General features: G+C 53.1%; 2 protein-coding genes across 11 annotated transcripts in view; one reads left to right on the top strand and one right to left on the bottom strand.

Annotated features, from left to right (window-relative positions):
- The window catches only part of KIRREL3 (kirre like nephrin family adhesion molecule 3), a 545,218-nt gene extending 540,585 nt beyond the window's left edge, over positions 1–4,633 (top strand). For all 5 annotated transcript variants that reach the window (XM_032359297.1, XM_032359300.1, XM_032359298.1 and 2 more), the window contains one exon: positions 401–4,633. In XM_032359297.1, coding sequence (XP_032215188.1) covers positions 401–844 — 444 coding nt within the window. In that variant the 3' untranslated portion in view covers positions 845–4,633. The remainder of the gene's footprint in view (positions 1–400) is intronic.
- Positions 4,634–7,567: 2,934 nt separating this feature from the next.
- ST3GAL4 (ST3 beta-galactoside alpha-2,3-sialyltransferase 4) overlaps positions 7,568–25,200 on the bottom strand; it is a 34,351-nt gene continuing 16,718 nt past the window's right edge. For 5 of the 6 annotated variants that reach the window (XM_032359302.1, XM_032359304.1, XM_032359307.1 and 2 more), the window contains 10 exons: positions 18,562–18,637; positions 18,190–18,262; positions 17,695–17,775; positions 16,767–16,864; positions 16,481–16,541; positions 15,859–15,954; positions 15,573–15,762; positions 14,706–14,849; positions 11,377–11,520; positions 7,568–11,079 (listed from right to left, as the gene is read on the bottom strand). In XM_032359302.1, the coding sequence (XP_032215193.1) occupies positions 10,993–11,079; positions 11,377–11,520; positions 14,706–14,849; positions 15,573–15,762; positions 15,859–15,954; positions 16,481–16,541; positions 16,767–16,864; positions 17,695–17,775; positions 18,190–18,262; positions 18,562–18,637 (1,050 nt within the window). In that variant the 3' untranslated portion in view covers positions 7,568–10,992. Of the gene's footprint in view, positions 11,080–11,376; positions 11,521–14,705; positions 14,850–15,572; positions 15,763–15,858; positions 15,955–16,480; positions 16,542–16,766; positions 16,865–17,694; positions 17,776–18,189; positions 18,263–18,561; positions 18,638–21,959; positions 23,471–25,200 lie in introns of those variants that run through there. The other variant, XM_032359303.1, reaches the window with a different exon arrangement.

Raw genomic sequence — 25,200 nt, 5'->3', positions numbered from 1 at the left:
GGCTGAGGTCTCACTGTCCTCCTCTCCCACGGCTTCCTCACAAGCACAATTTTTTAAATTAACTATCCCTGTTGTGGACAAAAACAAAAAACCCTTCAAGTCGGCTTCTCAGCGGGCTTTGCACCCCCAGGACCTAGCGACCCGTCGCCCTTGGAGCGCCCCCTGTCGCATCCCGTCGGGATCTCGCCTCCCCATGGCCCGTCTCCTCCCCACCCCACCCCCACCCAGCTGCAGGTTCCACCCGCACCGCTGTGTCCCCAGCTGTCCCCTTCCTTCCACCCGTGTCTCCCCAGCCCTCCCTGGGTCGGGGAGGACAGGCTGGGCCTAGAAAGGCCCGGCCGTGGTGGGCGCCAGGCTGTGCCCGCCCGGTGACGCTGCTGTCGCTCCGGCCCCCTCCCAGGACCCCACCAACGGCTACTACAGTGTCAACACCTTCAAAGAGCACCACTCGACCCCCACCATCTCGCTAAGCAGCTGCCAGCCGGACCTGCGCCCCGCTGGCAAGCAGCGCGTGCCCACGGGGATGTCCTTCACCAACATCTACAGCACCCTGAGCGGCCAGGGCCGCCTCTACGACTACGGGCAGAGGTTCGTGCTGGGCATGGGCAGCTCGTCCATCGAGCTGTGCGAGCGGGAGTTCCAGCGGGGCTCCCTCAGCGACAGCAGCTCCTTCCTGGACACGCAGTGTGACAGCAGCGTCAGCAGCAGCGGCAAGCAGGACGGCTACGTGCAGTTCGACAAGGCCAGCAAGGCCTCCGCCTCCTCCTCCCACCACTCGCAGTCCTCTTCCCAGAACTCCGACCCCAGCCGACCCCTGCAGCGGCGGATGCAGACTCACGTCTGAGGATCCCAAACCCGGGCTGGGGAGGGCTGCAGGGGCGGGGGGGTGGGGTGGGGGAAAACAGGGTCGTGCCACGTGCTGGCTCTCCATTGACTGTGGGTGTGTTGCAGCGGACCCCAGAACAGGCTGCCTCCAGGATAACCCCCCCGGCCCCCGGAGGGCCTCACCACCGCCCTCCTCCGAAGCCCTGATCAAGCACAAACTCCGATCCCCAGCTGCCGCGTGCCAGGCGGGCGGGCGGGGTCGCGGTTCGAGGATGCAGCTGAGTGCTGTGCTGTGCTCTGTGCTGGACACTCCGGTCCCAGCCCTTTCCTGGAGGCCCACCCCCACCCCCACTTCAGGCGCTCGAGGCAGCTAGAACTTGGCTTTCATGAAACTGCCGTCCACTCTCCGGCCTCCCTGTGAGCTCTACCCCCTTGCTGCCCACAGCCCTCCCCTGTGCCTGTTGCTCCTCCACAATCCTGGGGAGGGGGGTGGTGAAGCGCTTTTCAGCACTGAGCTTCCCCCCCCCAACCCCCCCAGCGCCCCCTGCTGCTCAGAGCCCAGACCCTGGATGCTCAGAAGCCAGAAAGGGCCTCAGAGCATCTCTCCCACCACACCGACCGTGAGCCCACCCCAATTTGTTAGGTGTTTTGTGTCCATATTCTTGCAGCTCTGTCCTTGGACTTGAGGCCTCTGAACTCTGAGGTGGGACTGGCCCTTTCAGGGACAGATGTCCTGGGAGGAAGAGGGAGAGGCAGGAGGGAACACGGGCGCACCTGGGGAAACTTGCCCACCACTCCCCTCACCAGGCTGTGCTGTTCAGAGGCTCCCCGCCCACCCCCACTTCCTGTACTGCCTTCCTCCCCTACAGCACAGTCAGAGTTAATAGAAGAAGTGTGAGAGCTTCTCTGGGCCGGGGTTCTTCCAACTGTCATTGCAGAGAGCATGTCCTGGAGCACGTAGGGCTTAAGGGGACTAGAGGTCAGGTCCTTAAAATGATGAGACTTGCTTCTCAGCTGCTGAATCTCCAGGGGCCTAGATCCACACAAGGAACGATGGTCCTGCCTTCAGTAGGGCTCCACAGGCAAGAGAGAAAGTCCATCTACACATCACCGCCCCCCCACCACTCACCACCTGAAAATAAATGTTAGGGCCGTTACACCACCATATCCGTTCCGTCCTTTTGTTCCTGCAGAGCCGAGGGAAGAGGTCAAGGGCTCCGAGTATGATCTGGAAACACGAGGTTCTTTGCCCTCCTTTGATTCAGTTGTCCTAGATAATGAAAGCAGGTGATGGTTCTGGTATTAACCGTACCCACAGGCAGGCTCCCTCCCCAGACAGTGGGCAAAGGCAGGACCCATGCCAAATACAGCGTAGAGGCAATGTGGTCGTACTGGGCTTTGGAGGGGTCATTCTAGGCCTTTCTCTTGGTGATGTTCTACAAGGAAAGTTCCTTCTGTCAGGGGTTCAGGGCAAAAGGCTCTCTTCAAAGAGCCTATGCCATGGAACTCCCTAACACTCTGAGTTTTAATTAATATCCGAATGGCCTTGTTTGAACGGAAGGCTCTAGGTAGTGATGGAAGACCAGATGGGATGGACAGAGAGGGGAAAGTTAGAATGTTGACAGAGTGGCAGGATCCAAAAGGAGCTTTGGAAAACACAGAGTCCTTAAGGTTGGAGGTCCCTCCTAGGTTAGAACCCTTCTTGTCCAAGCTTCCCCAGTAATCCTTCCCCGTCATAGGAACCTGTACTCAAAAGGCTGTCCTTCTTTCCATATGTACTGATTCCTTGGATGGCCCCAACCACAGATTCTATACATAACCTTCCTAACTCCTCCACCCAGAAGAATGTCCTCCTTCTACCATATTTCCCATTGCCTCAAAACTCCCCAGTTCCCTAGATAACTTCCTTTGCAGCCCCCATGCCCAGGAGAGTAGAAACTGATAAGAAATGTAAATGTATATCCCAGTCTACATCCAGCTCCTAGTGCCGTTCTGGCCCCACACAGATGTCAGGATACTGGCCCCTGTGCTCTCTAGGTCAACCTTGACAAGGCTGCTTCTTTCCTGTACATGTTTTGCTTCCACCAGCAAGGAACAAGGATCTAAGACAGATGCAAGGTGGTGTGCTGTGAGTCACGAGGAGGACTCAAAAGATTAATCCATTAATTCCTCCCAGCCTTCCCCACCTCAGAGGAGGGTGACACATGCCTCCTAATTTTCACCACACCTCCCTTGTCCTTTACCCCTTGCCCCAGTCACATACGTATACGTAGTTCTCATAAAAGGGTCTCCACCCATTCTTTCCTGGAATCTCAGGTCATGACAGCATAACCAGAAGATCAAGTGAGAACTCTGTTCTCCCGTAGAATGGAAGGAGCTCTCTCCCTCTCGAGCTTCAGGCAGTCAGGATAAGGATGTGAACTATCGTGGCAGCAAGCAGAGAGCACAGGGGCTGTGCTACCAATACCTGGCCACGCAGGGCCCAACCCCACGAGCTCTCTCCAATGCACGAATCCAGCAAAGAACGACTGAAGGGATAGGGGGTCCCAAGTAAGATCTTGGCAAAAGAGTAGAACAGAGAGGGGGGATATTAGCAACATCTGAAGGCTTCTGGAAGGTTGAGGTCTTGAGAAGGAGCCTAGACTGCACTCCGTCCCCGCCTAGGTTGTCCCCAGCCCTATTTCCTTCTCGCAGAACAGTGGGGGCACAAACAACTGGTAAAGGAAAGGGTTAAAAAAGGTTTGGAGGCAGAGGGAAGCCCTGGGTTCTCCTGTAGGTAATTTCAAAGGAACTAAAATGAGCACTCTACATTTGTAATCTTATTTAACCTTCATAAAGGATCACCATTTTACAGACGAGGGCATGTGGCTTCAAGAAGCCAGTTTTGCCCAAGGTCACAGGGCTAACAAGTGGCAAACTTGTTATACACACATGAGCTCCCCTGTAAAATGTTTCCATCCAAAGCACAAACTCAAGGCCACTGTCATCCTAGAATATGATGAAAATGGCCGATGGTAAAGGCCACCTGCTGGCTCCCACCCCGAGGTGGGGGTGGGGGGCATGCTAAGCAAGGAGAGACCACGGCTCCGTTAGGAAGGGACTGGCGTCCTCCACCTCCAGTCCCCAGACGACCTGGAAAGCCCGCACTCCCGGAAAACAAAGCTATTCTGTGTATCCAGGCACCCCCACCACTTCCACCAAGACCAGTATCCAGTTTTCTGATAGCTTTAAAATTCATTATTGGCTCCCAGTCCCTGGATGGGAGCCCGGTTTCTGATTCTCAGGCTCGCTATCAGTCTGGAAAGCCCAGGGTCATTTCCAGTACCTCTTCGACTTTCATAGAACAGGAAGCACTCTCACATGATGAACTAGAATACCGCAGCAAATCCGTTTCTGATGAAGATGATTGAAACAAGGGCTCTAAAGTAATAGGCCTCGAAGCTGCCTTTAAGCTTCCGGAGTGGAGAGGACCCGGGGAAAAGAAAATAAACATGAGGCCGTCCTTGGGAGGCTTCTCAGAACAGGAGAAAAGGAGCCAACAGAATTCCATTTCTCACCGCCTGCATGGGAGGCACACAAGGGGTGTAAGGCGTGTGCTATTATGAAATTTGAACTGAAATCCCAAGGTACACACCCCAGGTTCCATTAGCTCTGCCCAGGTATCATGTATGTGGTTTGTGGTTTATGAGGGCACCAGAAAAAAAAAAAAAAAGACCAAGGGGGTGGGGGGGTCCTGCCATTAGTTGATGCTCTAGGAAGCTTCCCCACCAAATAAACTCTTTATTAAAATTAGAAGTATAAGTAATTTAAATAAAAATGATCTTAATTTGCATAGAGATTTTTATTTAACATACCACTTGCTGTGCCTATTTAAAGATGAAGGACATCTCAGCTAAATCTTAACTTTTACTTCCCTTTTACAAAAAGTCTTATAAAAACCTCTAACCTAAGTTGTTTTTAGGAGCTGTAACTGCACACCAGCCATTTATTTGCAGCTTTAACATCGAAATTACCAGCAGTCTTTGAGAATCACTGATAAAGAGCTCTCACTCTGATGGTTACTTCTTGTTAGCAGTAAGGCTCCAATCATCTTTTCCCCAACCCCTTTATGTTTCAGTCTTTCTAACTAGGTCATAAAGTGGGGAAAATGAGAAAATTTTAAGCTAGTCATCTGTCTAAAAATAAAGATTTGTTTCCCTGGATGAATACATTCTTGATATAAGGAAAGGGGGACCATCCGTTCTGTCTCTCTAACTCCTATTCCTCCTGGGTCCATCTCCTCCTCCTCTCTAACGGCTAAGTCTTTGACATACGCTAAAAGCTTTCATTATCACAGGCCCTGTGGGTTTCTTTACTCCTACACAACCCTCATCTTTAAAAGGCCTTTTGTGAACACACGCCATTCACAAGCGGCATCGTTGAATTGTGACCACATCCCCACTGCCCCTCCACTCCATGTCCCCAGAGCCCCTCTCTGGGACAGCCCACCCCCATGGCCAGGACATCCTCAACCCCTGAGCTGGCTGATCAGGGACCCTGAGCTATGCAAAGCTATCTCCTTCCTTTGCTTCTTAACCTATGGCCCTTGAAAATATATATTTTTTTAAGATTTTATTTATCTATTTGTCAGAGAGAGAGAGTGTACAGGCAGGGGGAGCAGCAGACAGAGGGAGAAGCAGGTTCCCCGATGAGCAGGGAACCCAATGCGGGACTTGATCCTAGGACCCTGGGATCATGACCTAAGCCAAAGTCGGATGCCTAACCGACTGAGCCACCCAGGCGTCCCAGGCCTTGGACATATTTTGGAGTGCTAGGAAACCATTCAAATAATGCTCCATTTTAACTGTCCTCTGTGTCGTGAATCTAATTAATTAATGTTCAAAGACAAGGTAAATGGAGTCTCAGGAAACAGGCCTTCTTTGGAAGATTCTAGGTCTTAATTAACGGGGGCTTCTTCCGAAATCTGTTACCAATTATGCAGGGGAACAAGTGCTACTGAGAAAAGGAGCTGAATATGGGGATTCATCCTCTAGAAGGTCACCTTCAGTTAGGCAAAGACATTGTCAGGGGGATTAAATTAACAGATACCACTTTCACCCCCCTTTGTAAATTTGACCAGCAGGCAGTGTATTCGTGACACTACTGGACATCGCATTTGAGAGAAATACGGAACGAAGGAGGAATTTTCTGATAAGAACCTCCTCTCTTTTAATTTAAAAGTTTCTTAGCTTTCCTGCCATGTGCGCCTACAGCAGTGGGACAGAAACCTACCGAGAAAAAGAACTGGGTACCATCTCCCTACCAGACTCTTAACTTCTACTTTTGTGTGAGTTTTTCTTTTTTTTTTTCCCCCTCAGGAGAGAAACACATTTTTAAGCAAGAGAAGATACTCCTTAAGTGTTAAAGTTGGTGATGTGTGTAAATAGTGTTTTAGGAAGCCTCAGAATAATAGATAGTTCTGGAATAGCTTAGTTCAGTAATTCCAACTTCTATCCCCTAGGGTGATTTCAACATCGGAGCCTTCTCTCATTCCCTCCGCCCAGCTCCGCCCAGCCGGGTCTTGCCATATTCTTGAGAAAAAGCTGTGTCTCTGCTGAGCGGTGGGTGAGCTTTAAAATGTTGGTCTTCTCCAGGAACCTAAAATCACCCCCAACAGTCTTTTCCCCAAAAAACTTCCGTCATACCCTCTGTGCTGACCCTCCCGGACAGGGCTGTGGTCTCGCCCACCTGCTCCCACCTTCTCTGTAATCACTTTCCATGAAGTGGAGCCTTCCGATCCATTTGGGCTCCCCACACCAAATCTGACACCTAATGAGCTTCAAGGTTCATTTCTCGGGCACAGGATCCTCCAAGGGTCTCACTGCCAAAGAACTGGACCGGAAAACAGGCTATCACTACAGACACTCACCATATATCCCTCCCTAGACTTTTAAGCTGGAAAATTTTCCTGGAACTGTGTCTGGGTACAGAACCATGGGAATGCTCAAAACGAACACATAGTTGTCTGAAGCTATAATTAAGACATCGAGAAGATCAGAGGGTGTAGAGGAGAGCATCCCAACTCTGAGACTGACCTTGTCAACCTTAGCTTAGGAACCCCTTCTGGAATGCCATCAAAATGGGTCATGTTGCCCAAGAAAGCACTTTCTCCAAAAACCCCTGAAGGCATCTGACTTCAGCTTGAAAATCACTGCCAGAGAGCAGTTTGAACTCACTGTTCGCTGTTTGATTATGCAAAGCCTGCATTTGAGTCATTTCACCAATGTCGTACTTGTTGTGGGTGATTTGAAGACAAAGACTTTTCTGTATGTTACTCGGTAACTGCGCAAGTATTTTGGCCCTCCAGATGTATACCTCACCTGTTTCATATGCTTTCCGGGATTTTCCATCACGCAAGGCAGCTTTCCAATCTAATATTTATATCATACTTTACAGTCTGCACAGTGTTGTCACAACCATATTCCCATTAGATCCTTAAAACCTCACTGTGACACAGGCACGCGTGACACAGATGGAGGAGCAGAGGTGTACTTGGCTAATTACATGACAGCAGGGAGAACCCACGATCCGACCATCCGTACTTTGTGTGCACTACATCTTGCCGCCTCAAAGACAGAACTGTTTCCGAGCTCAAATTTTTTCATAAGCTAGACTGCCTCTGGGGTAATGCAACTGGATGTACTTATGTCCTCAGAAAGTGTAAATAAAAACCCGAAGTGTCCAAAATTAAGGCAACACCATGTGATGTGAATATAGAATATCATTTATTTAAATGTGCCCCTGAGCTACATAAAAGGCCTGAACTCTGTCTGACCCAGCTAGGTCGCGCTGGAGGTCCCTTCACTTCTCCGGGCCTCAGTTTCCCCCTCTGTCCACACTGGATGCAAATCTCTTCCACTCCCTCGCGGTCGAAGTCCCTTTCGCTCAGGCCTCTGAGGTGAAGTCAACGTAGGTCACGTGAAGGAGGCCCAGCCGGAGCCAGAGGAACCCTGGTTTACACCTGCTGAGCAAACCCGGGCAGAGGGGCCCAGATCCCCCAATCCGACCAGGCCTCCCTCTGCAGCCATCGCCAGGCCCTGAGCTGGTTGCCAGGGAGGCGCCGACCTCAGAGGAGGCGGGGCGCTGGGGTGAGTGCCCCAGAGGACTCCAGGGTGGACTGCGGGAGGTCGCCGCCCGTCCCCACCCGGTTCCCACACTGGCCAGCGCTGCTGCCCCCTGCCGCCCCTCGTGCAGCCCCACAACCCGCTCCCACGACGCATGCGCGCCCGGGCCTCCGCCTCAGCCGCTGGGGGCGGGGCAAGCCCAGCGCCGTAGCTGCTCCGCTGCCTGTAGGCCAGCGGGAGAGAAGCGCGCGTGCGCCTAATTAACACCGTTCAAGGACACCAGGGATTAGGTTGGGCTGTGCGCGCAGACCAGACCCTGGAGTTGAGAGAGGCCGTGAGCTCATCCTGGAGTCTAGACTGCTGGAGCAGTGATGCTGGGTGCTTGTTAAATTTCCAGATTCCTGGGCTGCCTCCCCCGCGGCCTGGATAAGACCCAGGTATGCATTCTTAAATCACCCCCAGATGGTTCTGTTGTAAGTGGTCCTCAATGGCTGGACCACCCTCCCAGCTCAATCAGTGTAGGAATCGGAGCATAGACATGGAGAAATGACTGACCCACGGTCATACAGAATGACATGCCAGAGCCCGGTGTGGAACCCGGATGCGTAGACGTGCACTCACATGCTTTCGCATCGTGTTCCCTACTTCCCCTCCTGACTCATTTTCAGGGCACGTTTGTTTAATCAGTACCAGGCAGACAGGGAGGCAGTTCATTCCCACTGTTGAGCTAACGGAAGAACGAAGTCCCTTTTTCAGAACACCGAAAACCCCATCCAGCCGCTCCAAATCAAAGCTCTACTCCCCGTTCTGACTCTGACATTGGACCGGTACTAAGGCACCCTGCAATGTGCCTTGGGGCTGGGGCACACTGGGGAGAGCTGAGCCCACCCAAAGGAACAATGGCCAGTCTAGATGTGTTTGTCCCCTCCCCACAGACACTCTTATCAATATTAATTGTGAAAGTCATTGCATATGGCATCAGAAGCGTAACCCAACAAGAATGTAAAACGCTCCCTCATCTATATGCATGTGTGTGGAGTTTGGGGGGAGGCGTGGGGAGTTTGACCCATCCCTGTGTGCTCGATTCTGGCTCAAGTTTAGGAGTGTTCAGTAACAGGCAGTGGCCCCAATCCAGGACAGCTGGATCATATGTGCTGACAGCCACTTTCAATGGCCCTGGATGGGGAAATGGACACTCCCTTGAATACCCTCACGAGAAGCTGCTAGGCAGGCATCAGGGATAAGCAGAACTCAGATCCCTGCACACGTTCATACCCCTGCTGGAGTCAACAGGTTGTCCCCCACTCTCCCCCCCACCAACACCCAGGTCAAAGCCTGGGAGACAAAGCTTGCCCCTGTAGAGTGGAGAGGGCTAGGGGCTGCAGAGGCTGGGGCCGTATTTGCTTTCAGACTCCCCCTCTCCCCTAGGGAGAGAGCGGTTAGCAAAGTAATGCCAGCAGGCTTTTGAGAGAGCAGGAAATTCTATGCCCAGGGATGGTCCTCAGGACTGTTCTGTGGCCTGAGGATGGTTGTTTGCAAGGCTTCTCCAACGTTCGGCCCAGAAGTGGGTCATCTTCCCCTGCTTCTCCCAGATCTCTGCCCCTCTTTATCTGTCCTGTCCCAGTCTCACTGTCTCAAAACCTCAAGGCTGCAACTCTTTCCGAGAAAGCCAGGAACACAGCTGTGAGTCCCATTCCCTGTGGGGGAGTTCCAGCTCTCCCTTCTGGCTCCAGATGTAAAGAACAGCTGTGGGGGTGGAAAGATGCCCAGTTGGCAGCTAAGCAGGGCCTGGGAAGATGGAGAACAAAGCAGGGAGATACAGGCAAATGGCAGGGCTCTCCTAATTCTAGAAACCCAGGGAAAACAGCATTTGTCCTCTGGCCCGGCAACCGGCTGGAAAGGCCTTGCCAAATCCCTCAGACGTGGCCCAAACCCTGCCCATCCCAATGCTGGCAGCCTGGGCCACTGGGCAGGACCTTCTGTAAACTCCATTTTATGATTCCCACTTAATCTGAGAAAGGAAACTTGGCTTCCTTGGTCTTACTCCACCCCTGTCCTCAAACACACACCTCCCAGCATGAGGTTTCAGAAAGGAAGGCCTGGAGGGGGAGAGAGAGGGAGCAGGGAGAGGAGGATGGGTTTCGGCCACTCCCATCTGGCATCCTCTTGCCTCTCCCTACCTTTGGGATGTAAACCAGGATGTAGAATGCCAGGCTGGGTGTCCAGCAGACAGCCCACTCTGGGTGCCACCTACTTGCCTGCTTCACCAGGGTGACAATGAATGACTTGGCACCAAGCACTGGACCCAGTTAATTGTTTCTTGAATGACCGTGGCCTCCTCTGGGTCCCACAGGGTCCCAGAGACACTGCTGGTCTTTAACAAGCCTGTCTAGTGCTAGGAGAGGGTGCCTCCTGCCATGACCCACTTGCCCCCATCCATGTCCTCCCCAACCTGAAGGACACAGGGTGTTACAACTGCTCCCATTTTAGGAAAAATAGTTTAATGTTAGGTTTCAAACCTCTTTTCTAGATGAGGCCCCATTCTCTGTGGGACCCCCATCCCAGTGCTCTTCCCATGCCTGCTGGGAGGTAGCAGCCCCTCTTCGAAGGGCACCCACCCGCTCCAGACGCCCCTGCCCTCCTGGGAGGCCTGCTCTGGGGCTAGGCTTTAGCAGGCCCTGCACTTTTGTGTTTTTATCAAAAGTGGGCAGAACACTGTATTTTGCCCCTTTTTTGACGCCATGGGACCAGCCCGTGGCACGTTCCTACCCTTTAATTAAATAGCCCATTAAATAAGCCCCCAGCACTGGTGGAGAGGGGGCACCACGGCACAAAGCCCGTGCCTCGGATGGCCTCCAGCCACCCCGGGGCTTCCACCCTGACCAGATCCAGCCGCCTTGAGAACAGCCAGGGGCACGGCCCTGACTCAGGCCCGGCCAGTACCAGGACCCCTCTCCACACAGGGGAGGGGGAGTCCAAGTGGGTCACCAGGCACCCCACAGCCACGGATGGGGTCGTTCAGGCGGCAGAATGGGCAGACGGGTGGATACACCTTCTGCCCCAGTCAGAAGAATGTGAGGTTCTTGACTACTCCGATCTCCAGCATCCGCTTGATGGCCAAGGCCTCCTGGGAGACATTGTGGCCTGATCCCTGTGGAGACAGCCAAGGAAGCAGACTAAGGGACTCCCAGGGACCTCCCCGGCCCAAGGAGCACTCTCTGATGCTCCCCACAGCCCCCGCACTTCTGGGAGCTCCCTGCCCTGGGCTGGCTCCCACAAGGACAACACGACCTGTATGGCCAGATACTGAGGACTCCAGCCAGAAGATCAGGGGTCTGAGTTCCAGTTCTGACCCTCGAGCAGCATCCGAGCCCTTAGCACCACTCTTACCCCCACCCCAGGGGTCCCCAGCTCTGTCCCAGCCAGCTTGGAAGCAGGGGCCGCTTACCGCCATGGACTTGAGTGTGATCTGTTCATAGTAGTGAATGGTCTGCTTCCTGTTGTGGGCGTCTGGGTAGCCAAAGCCGGCAATATGCACCAGGTCGCAGAGGTGGAGGGCCAGCGTGATGGCCAACAAGCCGGTGGTGGGCTTCTGAGAGGGTTGGGGGGGTAGGTATTAGAGGGGGCCCTCCACCCATCCCCGCCTTCTAGGCTAGCACTTCGCAACAAACTTTCACGGAAATGTTCTTCCTCTGTGCCGTCTACACTGCATGCAGCTTCTGGGCACGGGGCTGGTGCAGATGCACATGAACTGACTCTTTCACTTTATTTAATTGTATACTTAATTTAATTAACTTAAATTTAAATGTATGTAGTAACAGGTAACTCAGGGACTCCAGGCTGGGAAGACCGGCCCAACACGCCTCGGGGAGGGCTTGAGAGCCCATGGGAGGGCTCGAGGCTTGGGCCTCGAGGTAGTGATTCCGCGTTGAGCGTTTTACCCTGCAGAACACGAGTGTGTCCGGTCTTCACAAAAGCACTTGGAGGTGGACACATTTTACAGATGGGGAAACTGAGGCTGACAACTTTGTTCAAGGAATGGAAAGGTTCTGCTCTCTGCCTTGGAAAACCTCACCGCTTTCAGAAAACCTGGGGCCCCCCCACTCATGGGCTGTGTGGCCCTTGATGAGGATGGGCTCTCGCCTTCCCTGAAGTGGGGACAGCAGCACTGTTCCCACCCACCTTATGGGCTGCTCTGGGGGAAGGGGGAGACCTACTTTCTCCATCCCTAATTTGTCCACGGGGATGGGCAACGTGATACCCTAACCTCATGAATCTTGCCTTCCTTTTTTTTTTTTTTTTTAAGATTTTATTTATTTATTTGTCAGAGAGATAGAGAAAGTACAGGCAGGCAGAGAGGCAGGCAGAGGCAGACGGAGAAGCAGGCTCCCTGCTGAGCAGAGAGCCCGATGTGGGACTCGATCCCAGGTCCCTGGGATCATGACCTGCGCTGAAGACAGCTGCTTAACCGACTGAGCCACCCAGGCATCCCGAATCTTGCCTTCCTCAGCTCCAACACCCTGCCTTCCTGACCGCTTCTGCCGCCCACTCCCATTTACGAACCGCTCCCTGGACCTTGTCAGCCCAGGTTTGGCCCAATGTCCCTTATGAGCATTGCTGTCATTTCATCTGTCTCTTCCTGCTGGGGTTTTCCCTCCTGTTGTTCTGACTACCACTACATTCTTACCCAGTTCACATGTTCGCTGAACCACATTCCCGGGGCCTGCTAGACCACTCTGCCTGGTCACGGGCTCCTAGAACCCGCCAGGCTCCTCTCCCCCTGAATTCCCTATATTAGTTAAGCATGTTACCACCCAGCCAACTGTCTAAGCTGGAAACCTAGAATTATGAGAAATCTCTCAACTTCACCTGAAAAATAAATGGTGTTGCAGGAGGTCACTAAAATAGCCCCCAGTGACCCCTGGGTGCACGTGGAACCTACCAATCTGAGACGTAGGACATGACATTCAATTGCCCTATAGGTGCCATTGGCCCTAAGATAGAGAGAGCATCCTGGCAGGCTTGACCTCATGAGCCGAGCTTTAGCATCTTGGTCTAGAGGTTGGCAGTGGAGAAAGTCAGGGGTGGGACGCGCAAGAAGGATTTATCGTGCCGTTGCCGGCTGGAAGGTGGAGGGGCTCTCTCAAAAGAAACACACACAATCTCTAAGAGCTGAGGGTATCAAGGTTGAAAGCCAGCAAAGGACACGGGACCTCAGTCCTGGAACCGTAAGGAACTAAATACCTCTGACAAGAAGGACCCTGGAAGTGTGTTCCCCCTACCCCACTCCAGCCTCCAGATGAGAATTCAGCCGTGCCCCGCTGGACCACCGAGGGCCAGAACTATGAGTTTATCAGTAGGCAGTACTTAAAGCCACTCAACTCTGGTGGTTTGTTAGGCAGCAATGTGAAGCTGCTATATCCAGGGCATGCCTTCCATTTCCCCCTCCCACAGTCAGAAGGTGGGTCCTGGTTCTTCTCTTGTCTCCCCGCGCCAGCCTTCCCCCTCTGCCACACACCCGATCAGGGGCATAAAACGCCTCCTTGTTGCTCCCCTCCACTTCATTTGTGCTAGAACTCAGTGCTGGAGGAGCTGGTTGGTCTTGCCAAAGGAAATACCCTTTCTCCAAGTCCCTGCCTGATGGGCTCCATGACCCCTCAAAGGCCTAACTCCAAGACCACCTCCTCTGGTTGGGGGCGGGGGGACTCCCAGCAGAGGTCTGCCCCTCCTCTCAGGTCCTCCAGCATTGGGAACAACTCCCTACTAGGGCATTCTGCCACGCCATGTTGCAACCTGTATGTTTATTCTGCTAGACTGAGTGTCCTCAGGGCAATGTGCATGTCCTACACCCCAAGCGTGCAAACGTGGGGCCAGGGACTGAGCAGCCACAAAAGAAGGCATTCAAACTAAGCTGGATCAGAGTAGATATTCAGTGAGGAATAAAATTTTTTGCTGAGAAATTTGGCAAATACAGTGAGCATCCCCTGTGTACTAATCTCCGTGATAGGTGTGTTATATAATTGTGTTTTTAAATTCTACAAGGGCCTTAAAAGGTCAGTACGAACACTGAACACCGTCCTCACCACACAGATAAGGCTCCCAGTGGCCAATCTGCCCAAGGCCACAGAGTAAGAGGCAGGACAGCCAAGTCCTGGGGATGTTTACTAGCTATCTCCGATGACTACAATCCCACACCGCCTCTCTAGGGGTTCAGACGGCAGGTGTGGAAGTCCTTGGGAAGGTGGGGCTAAAACACAAACCACAGCTTGCAGAACTGTACTGTGTGACTCCCCAACCTGACACATGGCACGGAAGCAGGGCACCCGAGACAAAACGAAGCTCAAGCTCCTTTAATTCACTCTGATGAATCCATTCCAAGATAAGATCACAGATAAAGTGACCTCACAGCCAACTGCAGACATTCTAAAGTCAAGGCCACAGACTGTTCCAGCAACTCCCTAGTTTATAAATTCTGACCAGCGCCTGCCAAAGCCTCTAACTCTGGCCCTGAGCCTTGTAAAAACGCTCCCCTAACTTCCTGCTCAGCAGACATCCCCCCCAACTCTCCCCGCCCATAGCCAAATACACTGGACTGAATACAGGGGTGTGTGGGGCGGGAGGCCGTCTGGGGGGCTGTTCAAATGCAAACTGGGGTCTCTGTTGTTACTTTCCCCCTCTTGGGGTCCTCCAGGGCTTCCCAAGCCTCTAGAAACATCCTGTCCCAGCCTCTGGCTTCCCTACCCGCCACCCACCGCCACCCACCGACACCCCATGCACCTGTTTAATCTTGCGCGGCTGCTGCATGGGCAGGCTTAGTAGCTTGTCCGCTGCAATCTCCATGAAGAAAGGGTTGAGAATCCGAACCTGCCTGGGGTTGACGTCCCAGATGAGGGGAGGCTGCTTCCAGAAGCCCTTTCGCACCTGCGGGGCATACGATTGGAAGGGAGAGATAGGGTTGTGGGCACGCCTGTTTCTTGAGTCCAGCCGGGCTGTGCTCAGCAGGCAGATGGGGTCCATGTGATGGCGGAGACCCCCGGAGTGCAGGGTGAACCGGGAGGGACGTGGAGGCCAGGCCCGCACCCAAGAGGGAAAGGGCGACCAGAGAGGAGTGGGGTGAGGTGGGAGGACCCTACTGGTGGTGGGCGGGGTGGGCAGTGACAAGCTGTGTAGGGTGGCGGGTCCAACTACTGCCCAATTCCACCAAACAGGTGGAAGGGGCTTAAGCGTGGGGCTGCGTAAACCCTTGGTGAAAATGCTCGATGGGACCAGTGTCAGCATCTGACTAGATGAGAAAAAGACACAGGGGACACCACCCAGAAGGACAGACCTCCTGTTCTAGCCTACCCCTGCCTGGAGAGGACTACTGACCAGCTGCTTTCCTCCCAGGTTTCTCACTGGCACACACATTTTCTGGCAGCTTCCCTGGCCCGGGCAGCCTCAAGCTTGGAGTGCCCACCGCATGCCCGCAGGCTGTCAGACCCTGGCTGCTGTGGTGGCTTCTCAGAAGCCCCACAGAACACAGAGTTCACACCTTCCCCTCCTGGGCTCTTTCACAGGGCAGACATTGTAGAGCGTGAGGTTCTCAGACAGGCAGGGTCCCGTCTCGGAGCCCCGCCCCCTCCCCTCCCTCGAGTCCCCGCTCACCCTCTTCTTGTCACTCAGGATGGTCTCAATCCAGTGGAAGTCCATTGCCTTGAAAGCTACCAGGACGAGGAGTGTGTCTGGGTTATTCTCCACTTTGGGGTTGAAGTGGGCGGACTCAGGGTAGAAGAGACGCATGGTGGTCTTAGAGCCCACGTCGCCCTCGTAGCCAGCCACAGGGGCATTGTTCAATCTGAAAGGCCGGGAGGAGGAGGCCCGTCACGTGGAGGCCCACGGGCCTGTTGACAGTCCCTCCCAAACAGAAGGGACGAGCGCCCAAGCTACAGACCTGATGACCACGTCGTACTTGTTGATGGCGTCCCCCAGTGAGCTGTTGCGAAGCCGGTGCCCGTTCCCCACCACCACGCAGCGGCGACACTTGAGACTGCGGTGGGAGATGGTGATCAGCCCCCCGGGGAGACCCCTGCGCCTGTGCTGCTTAACTCCTGATCTGGGTCTGCCTGGGGCCCGGCTTGGGATTCCTTCCCAAGCTGCCTCGGCCTCTGATCCCCACAGACCCGGCATCTCCAAGGAGTCCCACTTAGGGTCCTGCTGACTTCCCAGCTTTCACGGCAGAGGAACTGAGCAGAGAACAGAAGGTGGAGGAGGAGAGGAGTGGGGTCCTAGTGGGGTCTAATAAGAAATCCCATTTCAAAGCCCCCTCGCCTACCCAGGTCCGCATGTCGTCAGGGCAATACCCTGCCTGCTCCGGTGCCCAGATGCCCAGGCCCAGTTGCCGTGGATACTGGCGTCCCTGCCTCCCCTGGAGACAGGCAGGCTGGAAAGAAGGGTCAAATTGGCCCCAGGGGAGCAGAGATAGGAAGCCTCGCTGGGAGGTGCTGGCCCATGACTATCTCTGGGAGGCGGAAAGGAGAAGGTGCCCAGACTCGGGGCAGGGACTGTCTCCTTACCTCTGGATGCTCTCTGGGATGGAGTAGCTGGTAATGGCTAGAACCCGGAGGAGCAGGTCTTCTACAAAAAGATGCAGATTGAGAGGGGCCGATGACAACAGCCAGCTTCCCAAAGGCTGCCAGCTCTCCCTCCACTGCTCCTCAGAGCCTCTGCTGCCCCCTCCTCCCCTGACCTCAGCATCGGAGCCTGGTTCAAAGCGTGGGCACTGGGACCATGAGCAGCAGAGAGCGAGAAGCAGCGTGGCCGAGGTGAGCCCACCATGCCCATTCACCCAGCCACTCTTACCACTCCCTTTGGTCCCGTAGGGCAGCTCATAGGCAGACGGTGTCTTGACCCAGAAATAATCCTTCAGCTGCAGGAAGATGGGCTGATCTCGGGAGTAGCTGCAGAGGTGAACGCAGGGCCGGGATGAGAAAGGGATTAATCTTAAAGAAGCCAGAAGCCAGGGTCAGGTCAGGCCCCTGACTAATACTCTATATGTCATATATAGTAGTATGTAATATTGTATATAATAGTTATTATATATCATGTATTAATATAATATATATAATCATATGATATTTTAGTGATATAATTATATGATATTTTATGGTATAATAATATATGTTATATAAACTATATATTTATATACTTAAATATATTAAATACTTTAATATACAGTAATATATATTCATGGTTATGTTTTTATATAATATATAAAAGTATAATATATAATAACATTATATATAATAAACATATTATTTATAATATATAAAAGTAAGGTATAATATATAATATTTGGGGCCCCTGAAACCTCCAACTCAATGTATAAATTATATTTATGGGGCACCTGGGTGGCTTAATCGCTAAGCACCTGCCTTTGGCTCAGGTCATGATCCTGGGGTCCTGGGATGGAGCCCCCCGTGGACCTGCTTCTCCCTCTCCCACTCCCCCTGCTTGTGTTCCCTCTCTGGCTGTCTGTCAAATAAATAAAAATATTTTAAAAATTATATTTATATATTATATAATATTGTATATAATAACATAATTATTCTGTCTTACTATATTGCTTATATATCTGTATGTTCAAGGGCCTCTCCTCCCCTCACGGGTCACCTAACCCATGTCCACTAATACGTTCCCCTCCATCTACACCAGCACTGAGGCCCCTACCCTCTGAAACTCCCCACCCACCTCACCCTATGCCCGCCCCACCTCAGCCTTGAGTACTTACTTGCCAAACAGCTTAGAGGCCTTCCTCTCCACTTCCCCCTGGAAGCATGGCTCCTTCTTCTCTGGGATGGGAAAATAAAAACTAGAGACAGAAAAGGGAGGAGGCAGGAGCTCCAGTCAGACCTCTCCGGCCCAGGGGCCAGCGTCCCAGGCAGCCTCCACTTTCTCCCATGACATAGGTCCCCAGGTCCCAGCAAGTGATGCACAGGGTAGAATCATCTCAACCCAAGTTCACTCTGAGACCAACTCACAGCAGATCCAGCTCTCCTTTCTCTGAGCAGCTCTGATGAGGCGTTACAAACCCTGCACCCCGAACCCACTACCTAACCTTCCTGGAAGGATTTCACGCTAACAGCTAAAGGAAGGGGCCATACCCTCGCCCTCTGAACCCTCCCAGGCCCAGTAGGTCGGCCACCCCCTGACACTCCATCCCTGAGCCCATAGCTGAGAAGAACCAACGGAAGGACCGGGAAGCTGGACCCAGAGCTCCAAGTACCTGTCTTCCCGGGAGATAGAATACCACACCATGACGACCAGGACCAGAGCCAGCATGGCCAGGAGCTTCCAGCCTGCAGGGCACATGCACAGAGGAGCTAGAGGCAGGGACAGGCAGAGACAGCCCCAGGCCACCGACCCTGTTTTGGGCCCCTGCCACCTCCAACTCAAGCAGACCCGGTCCCCGGCCCTCGCCTGGCCGTGGTTTTCCAGCACCGGGCTTGAGCCTGTGTTTCTATGGTCCTTCAAGATGAACAGAAGGCCCCCTGGCCATCTGTCTGTCCCTCCACAGCCCCCAGCGGGTCGCAGATGCTGAAGACTGCTTCTGGGGGGCCCATCCTTCAGGGTCAGGGAGCCCCGGGACAACACTCACGGGACTTGCTGATCATGTTTCTCAGCGGGTAGCAGGGTTCCTGGGGAGAGCTGTCATCCCGGCTGCCTCGGGCCACCTAGGAGGTTAGGAGTCACAGGTGTGTGGTCAGCTCTGGAAACCTTCTACCTAGAGCCTGGAGGACACAACCGCAGCCTGCCTTTCCTTCTCCAGAAGGCACAGAGCTGCTTCCGGGGTGGCCACCCAGAGAGTAGACATCCTCTAATCCCTTGAAAGCAGCATCTGGGGTCCAGGTGGAGCAAGGGAACCCAGATCCCACTCGTCAAAGATGAGGTCCCACGCCAGACTGGCCTATTCGAGCTTCCCTGGCGTGGTTTCTTGGTCCCCTTCCTCAGTTTTACCTGGGAAGGGCCAACTCCAGGAGGCAGATAGGAAGCTCTACACACCTTTGCCATGGAAGTGAACTGTACGGGGCTATGATTTGTATTTTAGGCAGCCGACATTTATCATTCTCCGCCATCCAAAGCAGTCCCTTGTCTCTGCTACCACCCACCTCTACGTCCTCAGTCTCACCACTCCAGCCAAACAGATCCACTCTGGCCTGGCACTGGGGCTGTGAATGGTCCCCAGTTCTTCTAGATTCTAACTAAATGCAAACAGGGTCCAAGCTCTCATCTTCCCAGTGCTGGGGGCGGGGGTGGATGGAGTTCCATGGAGGCAACTGTTTAAATGGGGGGGCGGGGCATTGCTCAGAGGAGATGGTAGACACTTTGGCATGGCAAGGACAGGGCTCTGGAAGGGGGTCAGCTGCTAAACACACATAAGCAAAGAGGTCCCTACACCCAAACTCAGCCAGGGCCACACTGCAGAGTCACAGGGGAAACAATTTAGGCAGCCTGCACAGAACACCACGAGGTGTGGGATGCCAGGCGCCATTTCTGTCATCCACACAGTGTTCCCCACCGCCGTCACCCGAATCAGAAGTTACCCTGGGCGGCTTCCTGCAAACACAGATTCCAGGGCTCCTCCCGGGGTTTGCTAAATCAGAGAGGGCGGGACCTGGGACAGGCATTTTCACAAGCAGCTCAGGTGATCCTTGGGATCCACTGGGACAGGGACGGAAGCTCCAGCTCTCAGGGAGACCTGGAAAACCTCCAATTATTTCCTCAGGGCAGGAGACAGCATCAGGATGAGAGCTGGTTTTTGTTACTAATCATAAATCAATTATCCTGAACACTGTCCTATTATGGAGTCGATGCTCTGCCCCCACGCTCTGCTCTGAGTCCACAAACACCAAAGAATGAGAGTCTTGGCAGGGAGTGGGGAAAGGGGTGTGGGACCAGAGCCAGGCATCCTCAGGAGAGTCAGGAGCGCCCATCCCCAAACCCCAGCAGGATGGAGGATGACCCTATCCAGTAAAGTTCTGGATTTGTAGTTAAAAGACATCAGTGAAAGTCACGGTTCTAGAAGCTTCCCTGACCCCTCCTCCGAAAGTGGCATGCCTTCTTCCTTCAGTCACTGCCAAGTCATTCCTCACCCTGGCACGATCCAGAGCACTTCTCCTGATCTATACTGAGCCTAGTTACTTACTTGCTTGCTCTCTGTCCTCCTCACTGGAGTTTGAGCTCCGTGAGGGTACCAATGAGGTCTGTCTGATTCCCAGCATCCAGCACACGGCCCAGCACATAGCCAGTGCTCAGGAAGTACTACTGATGACTGGCACATTGGGTTACCTTGGTGGTGGTGGTGGTGGTGGTGGGGTCACGTGTCCCTCTCTGACCCTCAGTTTCTTTGGCTGTGAAACTGGGAAGTTAGCCTAAAACATATTTTAGATATATAAATATTGTGTAGAAATATTTATATATTTGTATTATGGAGACGATGTTCTGCCCCCATGCTCTGCTCTGAGTCCACAAAAAAATATATATTTTGCAGCTCAAAATATATTTATCACATCAGCACCATGGGCATCACTAGGGCACCTTATTAGAAATTTATAATCTCAGGGCACCGGGGTGGCTCATTCAGTTAAGCATCTGACTCTTGGATTTTTGCTCAGGTCATGATCTCAGCATCATGAGATCTAGCCCACACTCAGTGGGGAGTCTGCTGGAGTGCTCCCCTTTTCCTTCCCCCTGCTTGTGCTCTCTCTCTCTCTCTCAAATGGATAAATAAATCTTAAAAAAAAAAAAATGTATGCTCTCCTGCCCCTCCACACTGACAACATGAGCATTTGCACTTGAGTAAGATCACCTGATGAGTCACAGGCACATGCAAGCCTGAGAAACACTGGTTCAGGTGGATGTTTTTGACCTTGACTGAAAGGAGAATCGCCTAGGGTGCTAACATTTTTAAAAAATAAGAAATAATTAAGAGCATCTGGGTCCTACACCTTGAAATTGGGACTTGATGCGTCTGGCCCAGCAGCAGAATCTGCTCGAGCGCCTCCAGGGATTCTAACAAGCTGTGAGAGTTCGGAACCACCGAGCAGGACAAGGGCGATGAGGATGTTCGCATGACGGCCAAAGCAGGCCACTTGGACTTTAAGGTGTGCCTTCTGACTCAGTGGGCAAGGCTGGACACGAATTCTAACCAGCTCCCAGGTGGTGCCCAGCCACTCTGCGAGGAACACACTCCATGCTGCAGAGCTCCACATCAGGACCCTCCCAGCCCTAACACCTCCCGACTTCACGAACCTCACCCTCTCCTCCCTTCCATTCTGTCTTGTCATCAGGACTCACTCCATTTCCTGGCAGCTCCCTTTGTTATCAGTAGGTCATAACACTGCTGGCCTGACTAGCCTAAGGCCAGGACCTGAGGAGTTTAAAAATATAGAAAGGCCTCGGTCCCAGTCTCCAAGATTCTGATTTAATGTGTTAAAGGCAGTGTCCAGGCATTCCTAAGTGAAAAACAAAACAAAAAACAACCCCTCTCCCCCACCTCTCTTAAGGGGAAGCCAGAATAGACACGAGCACATCGAGCGAGCTCCACAGTAACTGAAAGACACAGACTCGACCACCCTCCAGGCCCCACCGGGGTGGTGGAGACCTTTGGCAGCGGGAGGTGAACACAGCGGACTAGTCGGATCCCAAGCAACACGGAAACTAGCCCCCTTTGACCTCCTCCCCAGAAAGCCTGCCTGGCGATGGACGTCTTGGTTCCCAAATGGTGTTGGTGTGTGAGAAGCAGACTACTGAGGCTTAGAGTTTGCCCCAAGACCCCCCCACCCACCCAGTCTGGGGTGTCATCAGCCCAGCCCTCCCCTCCCTGGGCCAAGCCCTGACCAGAGCCCGGCAGCAACAGACATTCCCAGTGCCCGAGCTTGTCCGGTGGCGGCTGCCCCAGGTGGACCCACAGCCTTCTCCCAGCTGTGGGCCGCCCCGCATTATTGACCAGACCCCTGGGTACGAAAGGACACGGGGAAAGTCACAGGACAGTACCTGAGCCAGAGAGCAGGACTCCGCTCCACTCATGTCCAACATGCAGCAGCTCCTGCCTGCCACCAGCCACCAAGGTGACCAGCTTCCCCGACACACTAGGCAAAGCTGACCCTGGGGCAGGAAGCCCGCGGGCTCTCAGGTGCTCTGCTAAATAGCACAGCAGTCCCTCGCTGACCTGAGGCCGTGAGCACGGCCCCGGACCTCGCTGGAGGGCAGAGCCCAGGGCACAGGGTGAAGCATGAAGGCCCCCGAAGTGGCTACTGGGCCTCGGGCTGGGTGGACACTTGCCGCCTCACACACAGCAGGCACCCACCTGCTACCTGAAGCAGGAGGAACGGAATGCACACCCGCCCAAGGGCACAGCGTGCTGCCAGGTCCCTTGGAGCCCTGGGGCCCAGCTAAGGGATAAGGTCAACTGTCCCCGAGCAAGGGTCTAGGAAGACCAAGGCGGGGAGAAGCAGAAGCTCCGTTCTTATTGGTTCAGAGACCTTGAGCAACTCACATAATCAATGTCACTGTCCCTTTGTTTCTGCAAGGAAAACACTGGAGCTGCCTGATTGCCCCATCTAGACTCAGCCACCCCTCCTGTTCCCTCCAGTGCTTCCACCGGACATCAATCCCCACTCCCCTCGCCAGGACCCTTCCGATCAGGGATCCCCCTTCGCCCTGCTTCTTCCCACTCTCTCCCCCTCATTCCTACTAAACAGACTTCGATCTCCCCCCACCCCACCCCAAAACAAAGCCCTCTCTGCTTCCACCTCCTCTTCGGGCCATCCCTGCATGTCCACCTCCGCTGGTCACACTTCTGTATCAGTGCCCTATCCGACCCCACCCCGGCTCCCACCGGGATTTTCATGCAGAAATGGCTCCTCCTCCTCCTGAAGCCATCAGCAGCCGCGCCAAACCTGAGGAACGTCTATTTTCTCTGCCTCCTACTCTGAAGCCTTTGATACTGTCGGCCAATGCCTGTGGCTTCTGAGTCAGGACTCTCCCTGTTTCCCTCTCTTGGTGACAGTCTCTTCTGGCCCCAGTCCCTTTAAGGGCTGGCATTCTCCAGGGATCTGTCCTTGAACCTTTGCTCTCCCGCCTGTTTTTACAGGACAAGTTCATTCATTTTCAGATGTCTGCCCGCTGCTCCTACCCTGATGAGTCAGATCCCACCCTCGTGTTTCTGGTTGACGGTGGCCCTTCTACCTGCACCTTCCTTAACTCTCCACAATTAACACGTCCCCAGCTAGACCGCTTTTCCCATTCTGCCCCATCCACTCCCGTACCCACAGGATCATAAGCTCAGTCTTCCAACATCTGCCCCCGCCTCACGCCATCCCCACAAAACAGTTACTAAACATGATTGATTCTACCCCATTTCCTCATTCCAACCAGTTCACTGAGCAACTACTGAATGCTTGGCTTTGTGGGAGGCACTGGGGATGTGAGGCTTTACAAAACCCAGCTGAGAGGTGACTGGCTGGTTCAGTTGGAGAGGCAGGAAACTCTTGGCCTCAGGGTTGTGAGCTCGAGCCCCATGTTGGGTGTAGCAATTACTAACAAAATAAAATAAAGTAAAATAAAATAAAATAAAATAAAACCCAGATGCGGCATGAAGGCCACCGGTCTAGAGCCTCAGAAACACTTTATTTTTAAGATTTTTAATTAATTTGGAAGAGGGAGAGAGAGTGAGAGTGCATAAGCAGGGGAGCAGCAGAGGGAGAGGAAAAAGCAGGCTCTCCACTGGGCTGAGAGCCTGACACGGGACTCGATCCCAGGACCCTGGGATCATGACCCTCGCTGAAGGCAGGCGCTGAACTGACTGAGCCACTCAGATGCCCCTCAGAAATGTTTTAGAATACAGTCCTTCATCTCCTGGTCTTGAGACACAACAAGTCTAGATCCCATCCCAATTCATTTGCTTCCTAATTGGTCTCTTTGTCACATGTCTTTCCTCATTCAACCTCTTTCTTTGGAACTGCCAACAAACTATGCTTGCAAGAAATAATCTCCAACAAACCACCCTCCTGCCTCAATGGCTCCCATTCCTTAAGTGAAAAGCCAAAGCTCCTTAGTGGCCATCAGAAGCCTTTACTCTTGGGCCCTAGGTGCTGAAGGCACACCTCCCACCCTCTTCTCAAGCACACCGCGGGAGCTGCCTTTCCCCCTCCCCTCTGCCCACCTCTGCAGCAGGATACCCTAAGCCCCTTTCCCCCAAGGACAACCCCACTCCAGCACCAGTCCAAAGGGCTCTTCCTCTGTGAAGTCTTTTACGATATTTCTAAGAACCGATGTTTTTCTTCTCATCAAATATTGTTTATAACTTGCTTCTGGCACTTAACAAGTAATATAATTTCATGTTATATAATTACTGCTTTTCATGTCTCGCCCACTATCTACTGACCTGAAACTGGAGGCTCGTTTATACCAAGAGTCTATCAGACCTGGATCACACAAGATGATTTATCCCCTAATACAATTTTATGTTATATTAATATGTGTTTTGTATCTGGCCCAGGAGATTATGACCTCTGTGGTCTGGGAGAGTTCTTTGTATTTTCAGACTCTATTATAGAGTTCAGAAGGTAGCTGATGTTTTGTAAACATCTGACACACAAGCGGTCAGAAGAGATTAAACACGCATTACATCCCTTATTAACTACTAAAATGTACAGCGCACTTACCCTGTGGGACACCAGGAAGGTCCCCATCCCCTCGCCATTGCTTTGGCAACCAGATAAGTCACTGTTGTTGGGGGTTGTCCGTGCACTACAGAATGTTTAACAGCATCTTTGACCTCGACCCACCAGATGCCAGCAGGAACCCCAGTGCCCGGCTGTGACAACCAAATTGTCTCCAGACATTACAAAATGCTGAGAACTACTCCGCTAGACATTTTTAAGGGCTGTCCAAGTATGATCTCAACCCTATAAGTTAAGCACGATAATGCCCTACATTGCAGAAAAAGGGACCCAGGGTTCAAGAAGGGTCAGCTACTTGCCTAGGGAGGTAAAGCTTGTGAGGACAAAGACTGCGACTCCGGCTGCTTGGCTCCAGAGCCCACGAGTCCAGCCCCCGACCCCCTATGGCATCAACAGATCTCCTGTAAGGGAACGAGTCCCTAGACTCCGTGGTCCCTGGAATGTCCAAGGCTATTCTTCGGAGCAGGTAACGGAAGTTGGTCCTCTATCAGATCCAAGTCCTTCGAATGCTTACAACAGCTACAAGCAGCCTCCCGTGCTCCCTCTCAGGC

This window comes from Mustela erminea, chromosome 9 (genome assembly GCF_009829155.1).
Source record: "Mustela erminea isolate mMusErm1 chromosome 9, mMusErm1.Pri, whole genome shotgun sequence".
Classification (NCBI taxonomy): domain Eukaryota; kingdom Metazoa; phylum Chordata; class Mammalia; order Carnivora; family Mustelidae; genus Mustela; species Mustela erminea.
Note: the sequence above shows the minus strand (reverse complement) of the source record. Positions and strands in the feature narration are given on the sequence as shown.